The sequence below is a fragment of the Hippoglossus stenolepis genome, chromosome 9 (genome assembly GCF_022539355.2).
Source record: "Hippoglossus stenolepis isolate QCI-W04-F060 chromosome 9, HSTE1.2, whole genome shotgun sequence".
Taxonomy (NCBI): Eukaryota; Metazoa; Chordata; class Actinopteri; order Pleuronectiformes; family Pleuronectidae; genus Hippoglossus; species Hippoglossus stenolepis.
In genome coordinates, this window is record NC_061491.1 from 3,671,398 (window position 1) to 3,687,700 (window position 16,303).

Here is a 16,303-nt window from a genome sequence, read left to right on the forward strand (position 1 = left end):
TAATGCTTTTAAATAGTGTTTGTCGAGAGGTAGCTCACCTGGGTCAAGATGACATCTCATGTGGGGTGGAATAGAGGGAGCGAGCTCAGGCACAGTGCGGTGCAGTGAGTTCATATCTTCACAAGCGCTGCATGGCGTGAGGTATGTCCAACGTATAGCATTACTTTTGTCCCTTCTACTACACAGACAGGGAAACCTGCTCTTCATGAACCCTTCTCATGCACCCTGTGTTCCAGATGCACAGTGCAAAGTGAGCTCCTGCACAATAGGTTTTTGATGATCCCAGTCACAGAAGGTTTCATCAGCTAAGCATGACGTACATGCCTGGAGGCAGCTTAGAGGCAGGATGTCTGTTCCTGTAAGTGGTTCCCACTATGACACGGAGTTGTGGCGACATCAGAATGAGTGAAAGTGTTCATTAAACCCCCTGAATATTCCTAATACTCTCTCTTCCTGGCTGAACAGCCAGAGGAGGTGGTACGATTATTTCATTTATTATTTTGCTCTCAACCTCCTCCTTTCCGGAGCATTCTACCCCCTCTTCATATGGAGGCACACAAGGTTCTGCTGATTTTGGACGTTAGGGGACATGTGGCTAAAAGTGGACCTGTCCGTTCCTTTTGAGATACTCATACAAGGTCATGAGAAGTTCAATTTATTTATTTTCTCTTTGGACTGAAACAGTTGCATCCAGCCCGAGAGTTATCTCCATTGCTTCACCACTGGAAATGTTAGTTTGCCTCAGGAGCAGGTTTTCTGCACTTTTGCCTCCCTTTTGCAACTATCCTCATGCACTGTACCCAATCCACCCAGAGAAAGTGGCAAGAGTGTGGAATCATCCACACAGATGATTGCTGCACCAGACCAGATGGCTCCGGTGACTTAACTTCGCAAGCCTGGGCCATCATATTGAAAGTGCTCTCTAGCAAAGTGAGTAAATTCAGCCATGTCAAGCTTATTCACAATGCACATTTGTCAGATGTACTCATAACAGCTTAACTGCGTCTGCTACAAGTGGAAACAGGCATGGTGGAGATGATCATCAGATGATCAGCATTAATATGATGTTCATGCACATGCAGCCCTCCCTCTGATTGGGTTATTTTGTTTAAAGGGGATGGCATCCCTCATCATCCCCCTACAAATCGTGTACTGGTGCCATGGATCTATGGATGGCAAGATCAGTCGGTAAAATCCACCATTTTGGTCCAAAATAAAATATCTCAACAACTAGTTGAGAACTAGATCAAAATTTTGTACAGACATTAATGGTCCACGTGGGATGAATCCTACTGATTTTGATTATTATTTAACATTTCCACAATCACTACCAGGAAACTTATATTTAAATATATTGACAACTATTACATAGATTAATCTGGAATTTGAAACATTGTGTCATATGGCCAATAAATATGGTGTGTCCCTGAGAAAGAATTGTTTGTTACCACCATGACACTGACATTCATGATTTTGAGTACAATAGATTATCCATCCATCCTTCCATTCCTCACACCTTGCAGCTCACAGTGGGGCTGGAGCCCATCCCACCTAACAGTGCGCGAGAGGTGGGGTTCACCCTGGACAAGTCAACAGTCTATCACTGTGCATATAATGAAAAAACAACCATTTAAGCTACTTGCAGGTATACATAGGTCATTCTATAATTAGGGGTACATTTCATGTCCATGGGTTGTAATTGTCAATTTGACTAAATATTCTCTTCAAGCAATGATCAAATTGCTCCAAAGTCAAATGTCCAGCACCATATGATATCACTTCCAATCTGAGGGGAATGTGGAATTCAGTGAGGTAAATTCCTTTTGAAGTAAATGGTGACCACACGTAAAAATTTTTTTTTTTAAAAATGCCTCCTGACACCACAGGAGCAGTATGGAGAAATTTTAAAAAAATGTTAACGTTTAAAGAACTTACTTCAATTGTATTGGATTTGGCTGTAACACTGTTTACCACTGAAAAGTGTTTTGTGGATTCAAACATTTCACCCACCCTTCCCATCATCATAGTGGTGAGTAGATAATGAGTGCATTTACATTTTTCTGTGAACTATCCCTTTAAGTGTCGATGAAATTAAGTTGAAAATACATTTTTAAATAATTTTTAGAGGTTTCTCTTTTTCTTCTAACGTGTCCTGTCAATTGTGTTATTCAGGTCAACTTTTGTTACTTTGTCTGTCAACTGTGTTTTTGTTAGATTTTTGTCTCATAAATCTTTTAAATGTTGACTAAACTGTATTAAAAATTATGGGGACATGTCCAGAGAGAAGTCTTAGATAAGGATGTTGAATAACTCTAAATTCAGTTTAATGTGGATTTATCCCTGGTGACAGCATCCCACAAAATATCCATTATCCAGCGCAAAATTCATATTTTCAAATCAGTTAGACAAACAAAGGTTGACAAAATGATGACTTGAAAATTTATTTTCATTTAAATATTAAAAAAGTTATTAGAGCTTAAACTTGCCAAATGGGGGTATATTATGGGAACAACTAGATTTTTTGCAAAAAAGCACACTTATTTCTTCACTTTTTGGCTTATATGAAATGTACACCTAATTACAGAATGACTCATCATGGGCAAATTGAGTCTTCAGTCAACCAAAACCTGGCAGAGTAAATATAGAGGAACTGTGGAGTCCAGGGCATGTCTGAAAGCAGCTTATGTCTTTGGACTGTGGGAGGAAGCTAAACATTAGCATGTTAGCATTGTCACAGTGAGCATTGCCACAGAAGCATTAGTGTCTGTAGTCTTTCATTTTTTAGCCTTGTTTTTATATTGTGTTTAACATGTCCATTGCAAGAAGAAGAATGTGTCGTTTCATCTTTCATGTGTCCACTGCCTACCGGGTAGAGCCCTAAACCTTTCTGAAGTATCAAGGACCACTCACACAATAACAAGACAATGACACAGGCTGTGTAGGACTAAGGTTTACTAGAAAAAAAAGCAAATCATTTTTCTCACAAATTATAACTAATTGCGATGCAATCACAATCCTTTGTTAGTAGTTCAGATACAATAAGTTGTCACCTTCAATTCAAGTTCCATCTTTAATATATATCCTAAGGAAGAACCCAAAAGCTCATCAAAGCTACCCAGATATATTTGTAATTTTTACTAGTATCAAAATCACCAGATACAATATACAGTAATAGTAATTGCTTTTATACCGTTAATTAATAAACAAGATTTTCTTTATCAAGAACCTTATTGTAACATCAATCACTCTTACAGTCTTTATTGTCTGCTAGTCTGAGAAAGATATTCAAAAATCCAGTGCTCAGTTAGGTGACTTAGAAGTTGACGCAAAGTGAAACAGACATTACATAAACATATTGTTGTCCTTTCTTCTGAAAATACAATCACAGCCCCCACTGGAGGTGTCAGGGTAATCAAAGCAGCGTCATCCATCATCCTCATCAAACTCAAATCACGCTTCCAACTGAGCCCTTGCAATCTTCACGGAAAAACCGGCAAAAGCAGCAGGGGGGGCGCAACAATGCTTTGGAAAGTAAGGGGGAAGGTATTCACAGATCAATCTGTTGATTTGTATAATTGTTCTCAGGAAATGAAAATGGCTGTTACAGCGAGACAAATCAAACTGTGTGTCATTTGCTCGTTTAACTCGTGTATTGGATTTATCCAAATATGAGTACAAGACATCCCGGAGTCTGCTGACAGCCAAGATATCTGTGTAAACCTGATATTTGGATGTTATCTCAAAGTTGCCGGCACCCACCAAAGATTGCCATGGCTGTTGTAGCTTGACTCTCTGCAGGTCTCACTGCTTGACTCCTTCAGTGTTAGGAACATTATCTTACATGAGGTCTCCTGCTTCCTCCACAGCCCATGTGCACCATAAAGCAATATATTTTATATTAAGAATTGGCATGAAGCGCAGAGGGGTTCAAATTAAATAATTAGCATTGAGCTATGGCTGCTCTCTGATTAAATGGAGTTTTAGCCTTTTCTCCTTTTTAATCTTATTTTGGTTTTCATGTTTTACAGCTCAGACATGAACTCCAAAGAATGTCCCCACAAAAGGGTCTTGACGTTCTTTTCTGAGAACGCAGCAGGAGATTCTTGGCTCAGACACATTAATAACAGCACAGAAATTTCTGGATCGTTCAGGGGATGGTTGGCGCATCATGAGGAAGGACACATATCTATAAATTCCCCCGAGCGAGATCACATGTTTTTGTTTAGAGCACATCAACACCGGCGTGGCTCGTTTCACCAAAAGCTCTCGATACTCTACTTGTCTTTCCAAGTTGACATCTTCGTCTGTGTCTTCTACATCTATGACACCTCTTTTTTTTTTATCCTGAGATGTTTGTATTCTTTTTGTTTTTTTTCAGTTTTGCATTCTTCGTGAGTTAGAAACATCATCAATGGGCCCACTCGCAATGAATCCTCCAAATATTCTCCTGCTGCATTCTCATACTCGCACATTACCTGGCGTTTTTACTAGGGGGCTGGCTAGAGAAACTTTGGAGAATGTCGGGAGCAGCAGACTCGCATGCATTCTCACATACAGCCCCTCTGGGTAATGAATTTCAGGAGATTATCAAGAGTTCAGTGTATGTCTCAAAGGAGCGTGTGACACCTTCTCCACAACTTACATGTAGCCCAAAAAACAACAATAGTAATAATTTATAATACTAATAATAACTTAACCAGGTGGTTAGAATTTGACAATGTTAAAATGTATATGTGACAGAAACATCAAACAGAAACAATTAACTGATCTTTTTGTAGCATGTTTTTACTACTTTACTACTCCAGGTTAGCTAGCTGGTGCTAATTACGCAGCTTATGAGCAACTATCAACTATTTTACAACGCTCAGAGAGGCGAGTATCAACTGATCACAGCCTCAGGGAGAATTCAATGAGCTTGGTGAATCTCCCTTTTCTTTGTGAAGGAAACTCATTATAAACCCTTCAGGCTCGTGTCAATTCCGAGTGTAACTTGCTATTGAATCCAACACTGCAGCAGGAACAAATATATTGACTTAAGATGCACTTCCAACATTTGAGCAGGTGTGTAATTAGGCTTTGGGGGACGGGCTTCACTTAAACTCAAGGCAGAGGAGGCAGAGGAGACAGAGGAGTCTACGAGTGCTAGACTCTATCTGAATATTAAGGAGCCGAGCAGTGAACAAACTGCATTCTGCTGCGTCAGTCTTCCATGTATTTCTCACTTTGTTTGTGTCCATCATCAGACAGCACTGGAATTTGACACTCATTCAAAATCTAAGGTATTACAGACTAAAACAATACCTTGAACAATGTACTCCATCCTGTACACTAAAGAAATGTACTCAACACAGGACTCTATATTGCTACGGAAAAAAGATTTGCAGATCGGCTGATGTTTTAACAAATACATATCTACATGAAGCAAAATCATGAATGAACAACAATTTCTAAAGCCAGATTCGTTAAGTGAAGAGATAAGTGAGCACCCAAGACAGCAAAGGTCATGAGCTACAGTCAGGACGTGATGTTTCTCATAAACCTTAAAGTGTTCTATGATTTTAACAGGAACGGACATTACATTAATTTTGAGGTTGTATCAAGACTGTTAACATGCAAGACCATCAGCAAGAATGTGTACTGACTGTGTGACAATGAATACAATTCATATAAACTTTGTAGATTTTTTAGAGTTCGAGGTGGAAATACTGGTACTAGTTCACACAAGAATTTCAGCATTATATACATTATCAGATCACTAATTCCATAAGTAGAAAAACCTGCAGATTGTGAAACATTTATGTTAGAAATGTTCCACTGACAGGATCAGTGATATACCACAAACAGAAGATGCTAATTGGAAATAAGAGTAGAAATAAATACTAAATTAGTTTTTGTAGTTGATTTTCTTTTCACTCGTATTCACTGATGGAATTACTGATGTGTAAATGTAACAAATTTTATTGAGGCAATGGATTAAACTGGTGGAAATGTTTGCATTTACAGCAAACACCGAAAGTTTATTATTATAACACTCACAACAAGTCATTAAAGACGGGAATTTCAAAATAAAGCTCTGTTTCTGATATGAGCATGTCTCTCTGCACTTCAGGTAATTAAAGGTTCCGTGTGTGAAGTTTAGTGGCATCTAGTGGTGAGGGTGCAGATTGCATTTAACTGGAAACTCATCCTCTCATCCTTCCCTTTTAAGTGTTGGAGAGCCCGTGGTGACCTTCAGGTAATGTAAAAGACAAGAGTGTGGTTTGTCCATTGTGGGCTACTGTAGAAGAAACATGGCAGTCCAACATGGTGGACTCTGTGGTAAAGGACCCGCTCACAATGTTGATATAAAGGGCCTATTCAGTGGTTACACAATGATTATTAGCTAAAGGTGATTATGCACTGATGCAAACATCATTGTAAACATTATATACAATTTCTGCCAAACTCCACACACTGGACCTTTAAAGTACCCGAATACTGTTTCAGAATTTACAGTGCGAACAATGATACAAACAAGGAGTAGTTACTTATGCATAAAACTACTGCAATGACTGGGCAATATTAGTATTCCAACACATACCAGTGTTTCCAACAAGTTTTGTGTTGACATAAGCAACCACTATGGTCTTACCTGTTTACAGTAATTACACCAAATTATCACAATAAATTTGACACATGCTAGTTTGTGGCACAACGATAACTTGACAGCAAGTATGCTTGTATGAGTAAGCATTTTATGTGGCACGAGGCATAAATAAAAATTTACAGTGATACACAAATATCTTAAATACAGAAAAATATGTCAGCTCACGTTTATGGTAGGAAGTAAATAATGCAAAGAGCAGCATCAATGTATCTGAGGAAAGAATAGTCCACTTAATTTTCTTCATCCACTTAAAGGGCTAGTGTTCATTAGAACAGGGCTCTTAAGACAGTAACTAACTTCAGAATTATTTAACAGAATGTTTTACAACCTCACTGGAAAAGGGGGGGGGGGGGTTAAATGCCTCAGTGTCTCCATTTTGGTCCACATCTTTCCTTATAGAGCCCATGAGTTCAATATGTTCATTCCACTGCAATGAACACTTATTCCAGTTCAAACGATTCACATGGATCAGCAAGCATCAACACTGACAGACTTGAATGTACCGATAAGCAGCGAAAGTGCTCAGTCACGCACACACGAGTCACGACACACATTTTTACATGTGCAGGGAGGCTGGGATAAACATTTAGGAGGTGTATGTTAATAAATGACACATACTGTTGTCTGATTACACTGAAAGTCCCTGAATCTTGATCTTGCAACCAAGTTAATGACGAAATGAAAAAGCAAAAAAAGCCTTAACTTTCAGTGGATTTTCCTTATTTTTTCCCATCTTTGCGAGGACATTGAGTGATGATGTAGCTGCATATATCAGAGAGAATATATATATACATGTATATAACAGAGGACATGGCCACCTCAGCACAAGCTTGAAATGGTGCGATGTAAATGCCACTTCTCCTTTTTGAAACTACACTTATCCAATACCAGTAGTTATACTGTTCCAAAATGACCAAGTTCTCAAAACGCACTTGGCCCCAAAATATTTAGTGTTAGTAACATAAAATAAATTAATTCTAGATATTTAGCAATAGTGTGAGTATTTTGTAGCTATACAGTAAAATGCTTTAAACAAAAGAAAAAACAGGATTGCTTTCAGCAACTAGAGACAATGCCAGAAATGCAGCATCAGGCTAATAGTGTCCTTTGTTATTAGATGGGCTACGGTAGTTCAAGTCTGAAATAACTCAACAACAAGATAAGGTAATAAGAAAGGTTATAAGAAAGGTAATAATTATTTCTGTCTGCCTGGTGAAGATTGTATTAAGATCCCTGTCACAAGGGGTACTGCTCAACATGTGAAACTAGTCAGAATATATTACCCTCTGCTTCTGCAAATTTGACCTTAACTTCATTAAGTTAAAAAGTCTTAAAATGAAAATGTCCTTGTTTTAAAAAAATGGATATTAATACCAAACATGAGTGTTGACAATGATAGACCTTCATCTTGTGATATTCAGCAAATCTGTTTTATAACACAAACAAAAGTGTAGTGGTGAGGTGAAAGAAACACAACTCAGAGTTAAGTGTCACCTCTACCACGTCATTGCTACTTTGAAAACGTCAAACTAAGTCTTCAATAAGAAATTCTGATTCACTCCGAAAGATGAGAGTAAAAGGAGTTGAAATAAAGTAAATATACAGTGCAGCATGTATGTTACTACTCCTTATAAAGACACTGCCGATTGATTCCACCTGCAACCTCTTCACAGAACAACACAATGCAGAGGTCACCAATGGAGACACAAACACACAAAAAAGTTTCAGGACCCATGAACCGACAGCTCAAAAAGAAAAGCTGGTGTAGGCTCAGCCGGGTCAAACGCAATGTTGTAATGTTCAGAAAGATGCACAGATACATCTGTGTGTTTGGCTACTGTTGACTTGACAGACTATGAAAATATAGGAAACCTCCACCCTCCATATGACATCCCTGACGGTCATGATGTCCCACTGGCGATGGCTTTGTGTTGAGGATGTAGGCATCAGATTCTGATCTACAGTATGTTGCAAACACTGAATACAATTCTTAGTATCAAACAAGGGATTTAACCTGAGTTAATACAACAATCTGTACAAAAAACGCTAATACAGTTATTTGAAGTTTTAAAACAGTTGTGTTAAATAGAGACCTAGTTTTTAATCTGATTAATTTATTGTCTAGATTTTCACATGACAAAGAGATGCTGGAAATAGATTCTCTAATGCTCCGCTAAGCACTTGTTTATTTACATATAAGCTCTAATTCCCTTGCAGAAAACTTCCACACATGACAGAGAAAATACTTCTGTCCTATAAACCTGCATCTTAAAAGATTAGCTGAGGCAAAAAAGGCAAAACGTAACCAACTAAATAAATAAATCTGTCACCCTCTAAACTCAGAAGCGTGGAGTTCGTTCTGCTCTGTCGCTCTGCTATCACTATCGCTATGATCTCAGGAATCTAAACTCTAGTTAGTGTCTGCTGACACATTTAGGATAGGATGATGAGTCCCTTGCTTCTCCTCCTTATTCTCGTCCCTCTCTTTCTCTTTTCTCAGAGAGATAGGCAGAATTGAAAATGGATAAGGGAGGAAAAAGCACACCACTGGCTGAATCTACAGGACCGCCACGTCGCTTCAGAGGTGAAAAACAGACCCAGCTGCGCTGCTGCTCCTGCTCTGCCACAGAGCTGGTCTAGGTGCCTCTGAGGGGCCCTTCAGCCAAACGCCCTGTCACCGTACATCAGTAGGCTCAGACATGAGATAACCGGCCGACAAGCCAACAGAAAGTGGGCGACGTCACAAGAGGTCATCATAGTCCAGCAGCTTCGAGTGCCGACGGCTTTTCCACAGGCGGAACAGACGGAAATCAAAGTACATCTCGATCATCTCTTTGCCTGCAGCAAAAAACAAAACAAACCAAAAAAACAACAAAGTTAATTGTGCAAAATTGCAAAATACTGAAAAACCTGAGCTCAACTGTTCAGGGTGGAACAATTCTCCACAGCTCAGTTCAGACCACGATGTTTGAGCCATGTGTCATACCTTGTTTGCGTTGTTTATTGTCTATTTTGTGTGTGTGTATGTGTTCTGACACCCTAATGCCTGGGCTGTCTGCCATCTCAGGGTAACTATCCATCTTGAGCTAATTAAGTTACTGCAGGCCTGATCGCTCAATGGTGATTGGATAAAAAAACTCCTGTAACACACATGGAGTTGAAAGACAATAAAACAGATATAATCCGTGATGTACATGTGTAATCCTCTAGGGTTGGGGGGCGTGGCTCAGGTGGTAGTTGGGTGTTAAATCTCCATCTCCCCTAAACCCAGGCAGCATCAGAAAGAGCATTCAACATAAAATATATAAAAGATCAAATATACTCAACTGGCTGCAGTGATGTTATTATATTAAGTGTGATATACCCCATTACACCTTTTGTTCAAGATTTGTATGTTACGGGCATCAAACATGATTAATGATTGTCAGAGTGTAATGGGAATTGTCATCCTCAGACTTGCTGACATTACTGTAATCAGGGCAGGAGCAGGATCTGGGTCATGGAGGTGCAGCGATTGATTTTCTGTCAGGGTGTCATCAGTCATTGCTTCACAAATTTCTATATAAAAGTATTATTTGCCAATCAATTTGTTCGCCATGAAATGTTCCACGAACGGTGCCAACTTTAATTTTGCCCCGTTGGTTTGGTTTGCATTTGCACATAAAAAATGTAAGTATCAGTAAAACCCATGTGAGAATGTTCACTCTGGAGAGATGTGTCAGGAGGGGTTACAAGAAAGTAGACACAGGAGGGATCGAGATCAAATCCCAATCTCAAAGTCTCACCCTCCAGAATAAATGTTTGACTGCACTGGGACGACAGTGACTCACTGCAGCTGTTTTGGGCCACACCTGAGAGAACATGTTGTGTTCACACATTTTGTCTACCACCCTGTCCACAGGAGTATCCACGTTCACTGGCATGTGTGTGCTCATGCAAACAGGAAGCAGATTGTGTACTCTGCAGTTTGGGGAACTGTTATTGACCGACGTTTTGCCTTCACCTCTGGCAGACGAGTCCAGACAAGAACGGGTGACTGCATCGTCATTTCCAAACTTCTCTGTTTTAGGAGCTCGAAAAGTGTTGATGACAGGTGTAAACATACTGTAGCATCAGTGACCATTTGATACATATTGGTGGGGATGTAGCCAAAGAATAAAGGGTATGCATCAGATTCCATCCTGGCTACAATACTTTGACTTATTTTCTATCTCTGGTGTGTTCTTTTGGCATCAAATGACACAACACCAAGTGACATGGTCAGTGTTATGGTGCACTCTGAAGTCCTGATCATCAACACTGAGAAGTCAGAGACTGCAGAATGGACGGTCGACATGTGGTTGACTGCTTCGATCACCTGGCTGTAGAGCAAATTAACCTTCAGGGACATAAAATATTGAACCAAAACGAGCTGAAGAGTGCTGTGAATTGAAATGAATACATCCATACATTAAAAGGTCCCGTATCACAAATCTACTGTCATTCCTCTAGGTCTCCTGCAACAACTTGACTCCTCAGATTTATAAGTCAGTAATAGTTTAATTTGGTTTCTAAGTCAAAACCAAATAACCAATAGGCAGCCAGCATCTGTATTGTCTGTCATGGAAACTGTGAATTCAGACATGTGAATAAATATAAGTGCTGAATGCTTTTTTGCACTACATGTGGTATGTATGGTAAACACACAGGCGATAATGACATTTCAATAGTAAAATAACTAGCGCAACGTCAATAGATGTCAGACAAATGATTGATGAGGGATGCGTTGAGAGCTGTGCAGACTTCTCACTCCTGTATTTTCACTCCCTAACATGCTTTCTTCATTGCTGAGCAGCTTACTGGCATTGATTAATGTCCACTATTAACATTCAGAGGGTGTACCAGTGAGGCCAATGGTGCTAATTCAATATAAATACTACTGGATGTAGTTGTTGTTTTTTGTGTGTGTGTGCATGCAGTGCCTTTGTGCCACAGGTGAAATAAGCGTGAGTTATCTGTGTGAAGACAGCAGAAAAGCACTTATATGACGTGTGTGTGTGGTGCTCTCACCCTGTGCAGACAGCTCGAGCGGGGACTTGAATTCAACCGACGTGGGTCTCATCAGCCTCTTCAGAGTCTGAATAAGCTGAAGGGGAAAAGGTGAGGGAGAGAGAAACAGACAAAGAGTGAAAAAAAAGTGAGAGAATACTTGGTTCACCCAAGTAACATCAGGCGCTAGGAAATGAGAACAGACAAAGCAGCGATGATGCAGAGAGAGTGTCGGAGGGGGGCCCTGCAGCAATTTGATTCTGTTTATTTAGCGCTGCAGCTGAGTGTATATGAAAAAGGTCATCATGCCACTTACACTGCAATAGCTCAGTATAAGTGAAAGGCACTCATGGTGATGTTTTTCTGTCCATACAGACACATCTGTCACAGTGGATCCATAGTAATGCAAAGACCAGGCAGAGCAGGGTCACACAGGGAGGGAGTGAAGAGTAACGTCTCCTCACTCAATGTGGCTGCCTTTAAAGGCTGATACAGACGTTTGTGTTCTCCATTACAGGTGGTGAGGTAATTCATGATCTAATTAATAACCATAATAGTATGAGCGACAAATATAATTCACTCGTTAAAAGCTGTTGGTGCCCTCTGCTAAGATGCTCTCCACCTAAAACACACTCCTGGATATACAGTAGGACACATGTGAGCCCTTTTCAGATATGGAAGACACAATGTTGCCTGCTTTACGCATCTATTTGATCGAAGGCTTTTGCTCATCCCACAGATGCCTGTTTTGTAATGGCTCTTTTAGACACAAAAATATTGTGTGAGCCCTGTGAGATATTTGACACCTGGTGTGAGGAGTGAGCCGTGCTGCGGCCGGAGAGTAACAGTGAATTGGAAAGTAATGATCTATGAAAGAAAAGTGGTCTGAGGTCTCTTACAGGTGGGAAACTTGTTTTCCAGTGATTAATGACTATGCGAGTGCAAAGGAAGCTCGAGTCCCTTCAACAACTCTTTTATTAGTTATAAGACACTGAATTTTACAGCCTGCTTTATCATTTATGACACAGATTGACAAGACATTAAGGCTTGTCTACACTACTGCAGATATTTTTTCGCCTCAATTTTTAAGAAAAACCTCTGTCCACATGACTTTAGCTTTACAAAATATTTCTGTCCCAACAAGAACACAAGATGGCAACAAACGCTCAAACAAGCATGACAGGCCAGTAGGTGACGATAAAGTCTACATAAAAACTCAGTGAAACACCACAGAAGAATCCGTGGTCCAAGTAATATTTAGCGAGACAGACACCTGTCAATGCCCATAGTGTGGTGCATTAAAGCTAGGTTGAGCTGGGATATAGCTGCAGTTGTTGTTGTTTCTGGTGCATGCTCATTGCACAAACCAACAGTGTGCATGTGCGAAGGAAGTTACCAGAAACCAGAGTTATAGAACATCTGTACTCTGGAAATTGTTCGTCAATCATTTGTCTTAGAGACTTAAAATGTGGTCGCGAGGCTCAAACACAGAGGAAAAGGTTTGTTCTGCAAAATGTCTGTAACGTTGTTGACAGGGTTTAAGTCTCTCATTCACTCAAATGCTCTCTGTGAGATGCTTTAATGGAAATTCATTATTACAACAACTTAAGGTCTGAGATCTTCAATTACTGCACGACTGTTTATTTTTAAGCCAATGGGGTTTTATAGAATATTGCTGTTCATACCTGCACTGCTTCTTTCCTTCATAATGGATGTTCCCAATGCGCAAGTCAGTAAATGAAATAATTCAAAACACCTTCATTCACCTATATTTGTTAATGCCAAACCTATTACAACCTATCACATCCAAAGTATCATCTAACACTATTTAGCCAGATGATTTAGCCTGACTTCAGAGGATGGAAGTTGGACCGGTGCAGATCCTCCTAACCCCTGATCCCTTCAGTGTTATTAGCTGAGGGTGTTTTTTTAAGAAGTGATGTAAAGTTTAACATCTGATTAAGACCGTAGTTTTGATGTAACAATGTGCATGTGTGAAGAGGCTTTAGTTTGACCTTAGCAACAGTAGATTTGTGCAAAAAAGTAGAAAACCCTATATACTGTATCTTAAACACTTATTTTAGAGTAAAGATTAGCTGCTACCTTCTTGGAATATAAGTTGTCTGAAATAAAACAACTTTCTCTGCACTACCACATCAGTGATAGCATCCAGGTCAACTAACTCCTAGTACTAGGACCACAGAGGTGTGGAGGCCTGGATCTGTGCACCCAGCGGTAATAAGACACACGAGGATTAATCATAGCATCATCACAGGCCCCCCTATAAACCTCAAACATCAAACGTGACTCATGCTGCGTTTGGGACACGATGAGAACTTCTCTTGGCTTCATTTGAAGAGCCTCTGATACACTCTTTCATCCCAGTATGACATGTTCAGTGTTAAAATGTAGATTTGATAGATGGCAGCCCCTGAACTGGGACACAGCATGTTCAGTGTGTCTGTGCCCCTGAGTCACCAACTTCACTGTGTGCTCATGTACTTATTTATGGTCTTTACAAAGAGCCGTATGTTGGAAGGACAGAAGATGAAGACATCAACTGTATCCTCTGATGACCTACAGCAGGTTCCACACGTGTACTTGTGCATCTGGAAGTCTATCACGCTCGTTGGAACGTCTGCTTGTTTGTCCCCACACTCTCCCTGCCTCCTCCTCCTCCTCCCTCTTCTTCCACCTCTCCCCACCCATGCCTCTCACTCCCTGGGGTCTGGTCCAGTGCCAGCTGGTGTGCCATCACATATGGAGCCTTGCAGCATTTCCAGGTTTCATCTCAGAACACTGCTATGAATCTATCAGTACAAGAGGAAAGGGAAATGCTCTTTGGTTTGATTTGCTTTCTTTTACTTTTGTAAAATTACTTGGAACTCATCTCTTTTTATACATATCCACCTTTATAAAATGTTTATTATTAGGTTACATTATAATGTATGTGCATGATGGTATGACCTAGTTTTTAAACTCAATTGTGCCTTTTAAAGCATTAAAGAAAAGAAAATGCAATTTGAGTTGAAACAATTAGAAAATAGACTGATTAACATCTGATGAATCAAAAATACAACTCTAGTTTTATTTCTAAATGTTCTCCCTGTTTTCTGTTAAAAGCTCTGTTTATTATTTGGGGAAAACAAAACAAGGAATGGCTTTGGTTGAAGATACATGAGTATTTACATATACAATATTTACATTTTCATTCATACATACCAAATTGAAATGCATGTTTTGTGAAACTATTCATGCTTTCACTAAGTCAATGCTAGAGATGGATGTGAATTTTTGTTTTATCTTTTTCTCGATAACAGAAAGTATAGCATAATAATAGTCTCCAATAGAGGAAGTTTGAGTATTTCCGAAGATGTTTGGGTTGTTAACATCTTAACTTGTAAGGACAGAGGGCAGATTATGTTCCAGGGTCCATTTTGTCCTTGAAAGAACAAGCATTGGTATTTTTCATGAGATAATCTAATATATTTATAGAGCTCAAAAGCATGGTTCCAGGAGAAAAAATCTCATTCATTTTCTGGAAATAGATTTTGATCAAATCCTATGTTTTTTGTATCAGCCATAATATTGGGCCTCATTTACTAACATGTGCGCAGAAATGTTCTTACTCTCCGCAGAAAATAAGTGCATGAGCAAAAATCGGCGTCGGATTTATGACACGTGCACACCAGTCGATTTTGTTGTCACCATCATGCGTATGTTAGTGAATCAGAATCATTCTAAATTGACAGGCGCGTGTCCGCTCTCTGCAATTAGCATACTGCCACGCCTCTATTTCTCCATATAAGGACATCCGTTTGTCATGAAGAGAGTGGTGTGCTGAACAGAGGAAGTATAAGTTATAAAAGGTAAAAAACACATGAATTTCACAACAGCAGAAATTGAAGGCATCGGAGTTGGAAGACACAAAATACTCTTTTCTGTAGCATGTCCTCCAGTGTGACGATGTAAAAAAAAAAATTAAACCTGGGCTGTAATAACTGAGGAGGTGAATGCTGTGTCCTGCACAGAGCTGAACACTAGAGCTGTGGACATTTCTCTAAGATGCATTGCGACGTGGACGTGGACTCCGCTGAATAATTATAACCAGCGCTGCTTCAGGATCAGATGCCAGTAAATGTCTGCTTGTCCTGTGTCTCTGTCGGAGTCTGTCTTTTTCCTCCCCACTCCTCCTCTGACCTGCGCTCACTTTACACTTTAACAATAAACACCAGCACTGATGAAAGGTTATTAGGACACGCACAGTGCTGATGTCTACTTTGTGTTTGTTTGATTCTCTAGAGTTTATGAGACACAACACGAGACGTAACGTGACGCGCACAGTCAGGACATCAGGGTTAAAGTGGTAATCGATTAATAACTAAATACATGTGATTATAAGTTTGTGTGTGTGAAGAGGGACAGAGACGAGTGCACACACACACACACACACACACACACACTCCTGCAGACAGAAGTTTCAGACACAGCGCGGTGTTTTAATTTCAGTGTTGCAGAAGAAGCGACACCCCGTTTATCCAGAAACATTACAAATTTAGCAGGTTTTTATAGAGATGATGAGGATGAAAGGGCGTCAATTTCAAAGTTATTTAATACATTTGGTCAATG

The 16,303-nt window shown here is 39.8% G+C and overlaps 1 protein-coding gene across 1 annotated transcript in view; it reads right to left on the bottom strand.

The window, feature by feature from the left end:
- Window positions 1-2,935: 2,935 nt before the first annotated feature.
- Window positions 2,936-16,303, bottom strand: part of nsmfb (NMDA receptor synaptonuclear signaling and neuronal migration factor b) — a 53,390-nt gene continuing 40,022 nt past the window's right edge. The window contains exons 14-15 of the mRNA XM_035164893.2: window positions 11,696-11,771; window positions 2,936-9,484 (exon numbers count right to left, since the gene is read on the bottom strand). Of these exons, the coding sequence (XP_035020784.1) occupies window positions 9,387-9,484; window positions 11,696-11,771 (174 nt within the window). The 3' untranslated portion in view covers window positions 2,936-9,386. The remainder of the gene's footprint in view (window positions 9,485-11,695; window positions 11,772-16,303) is intronic.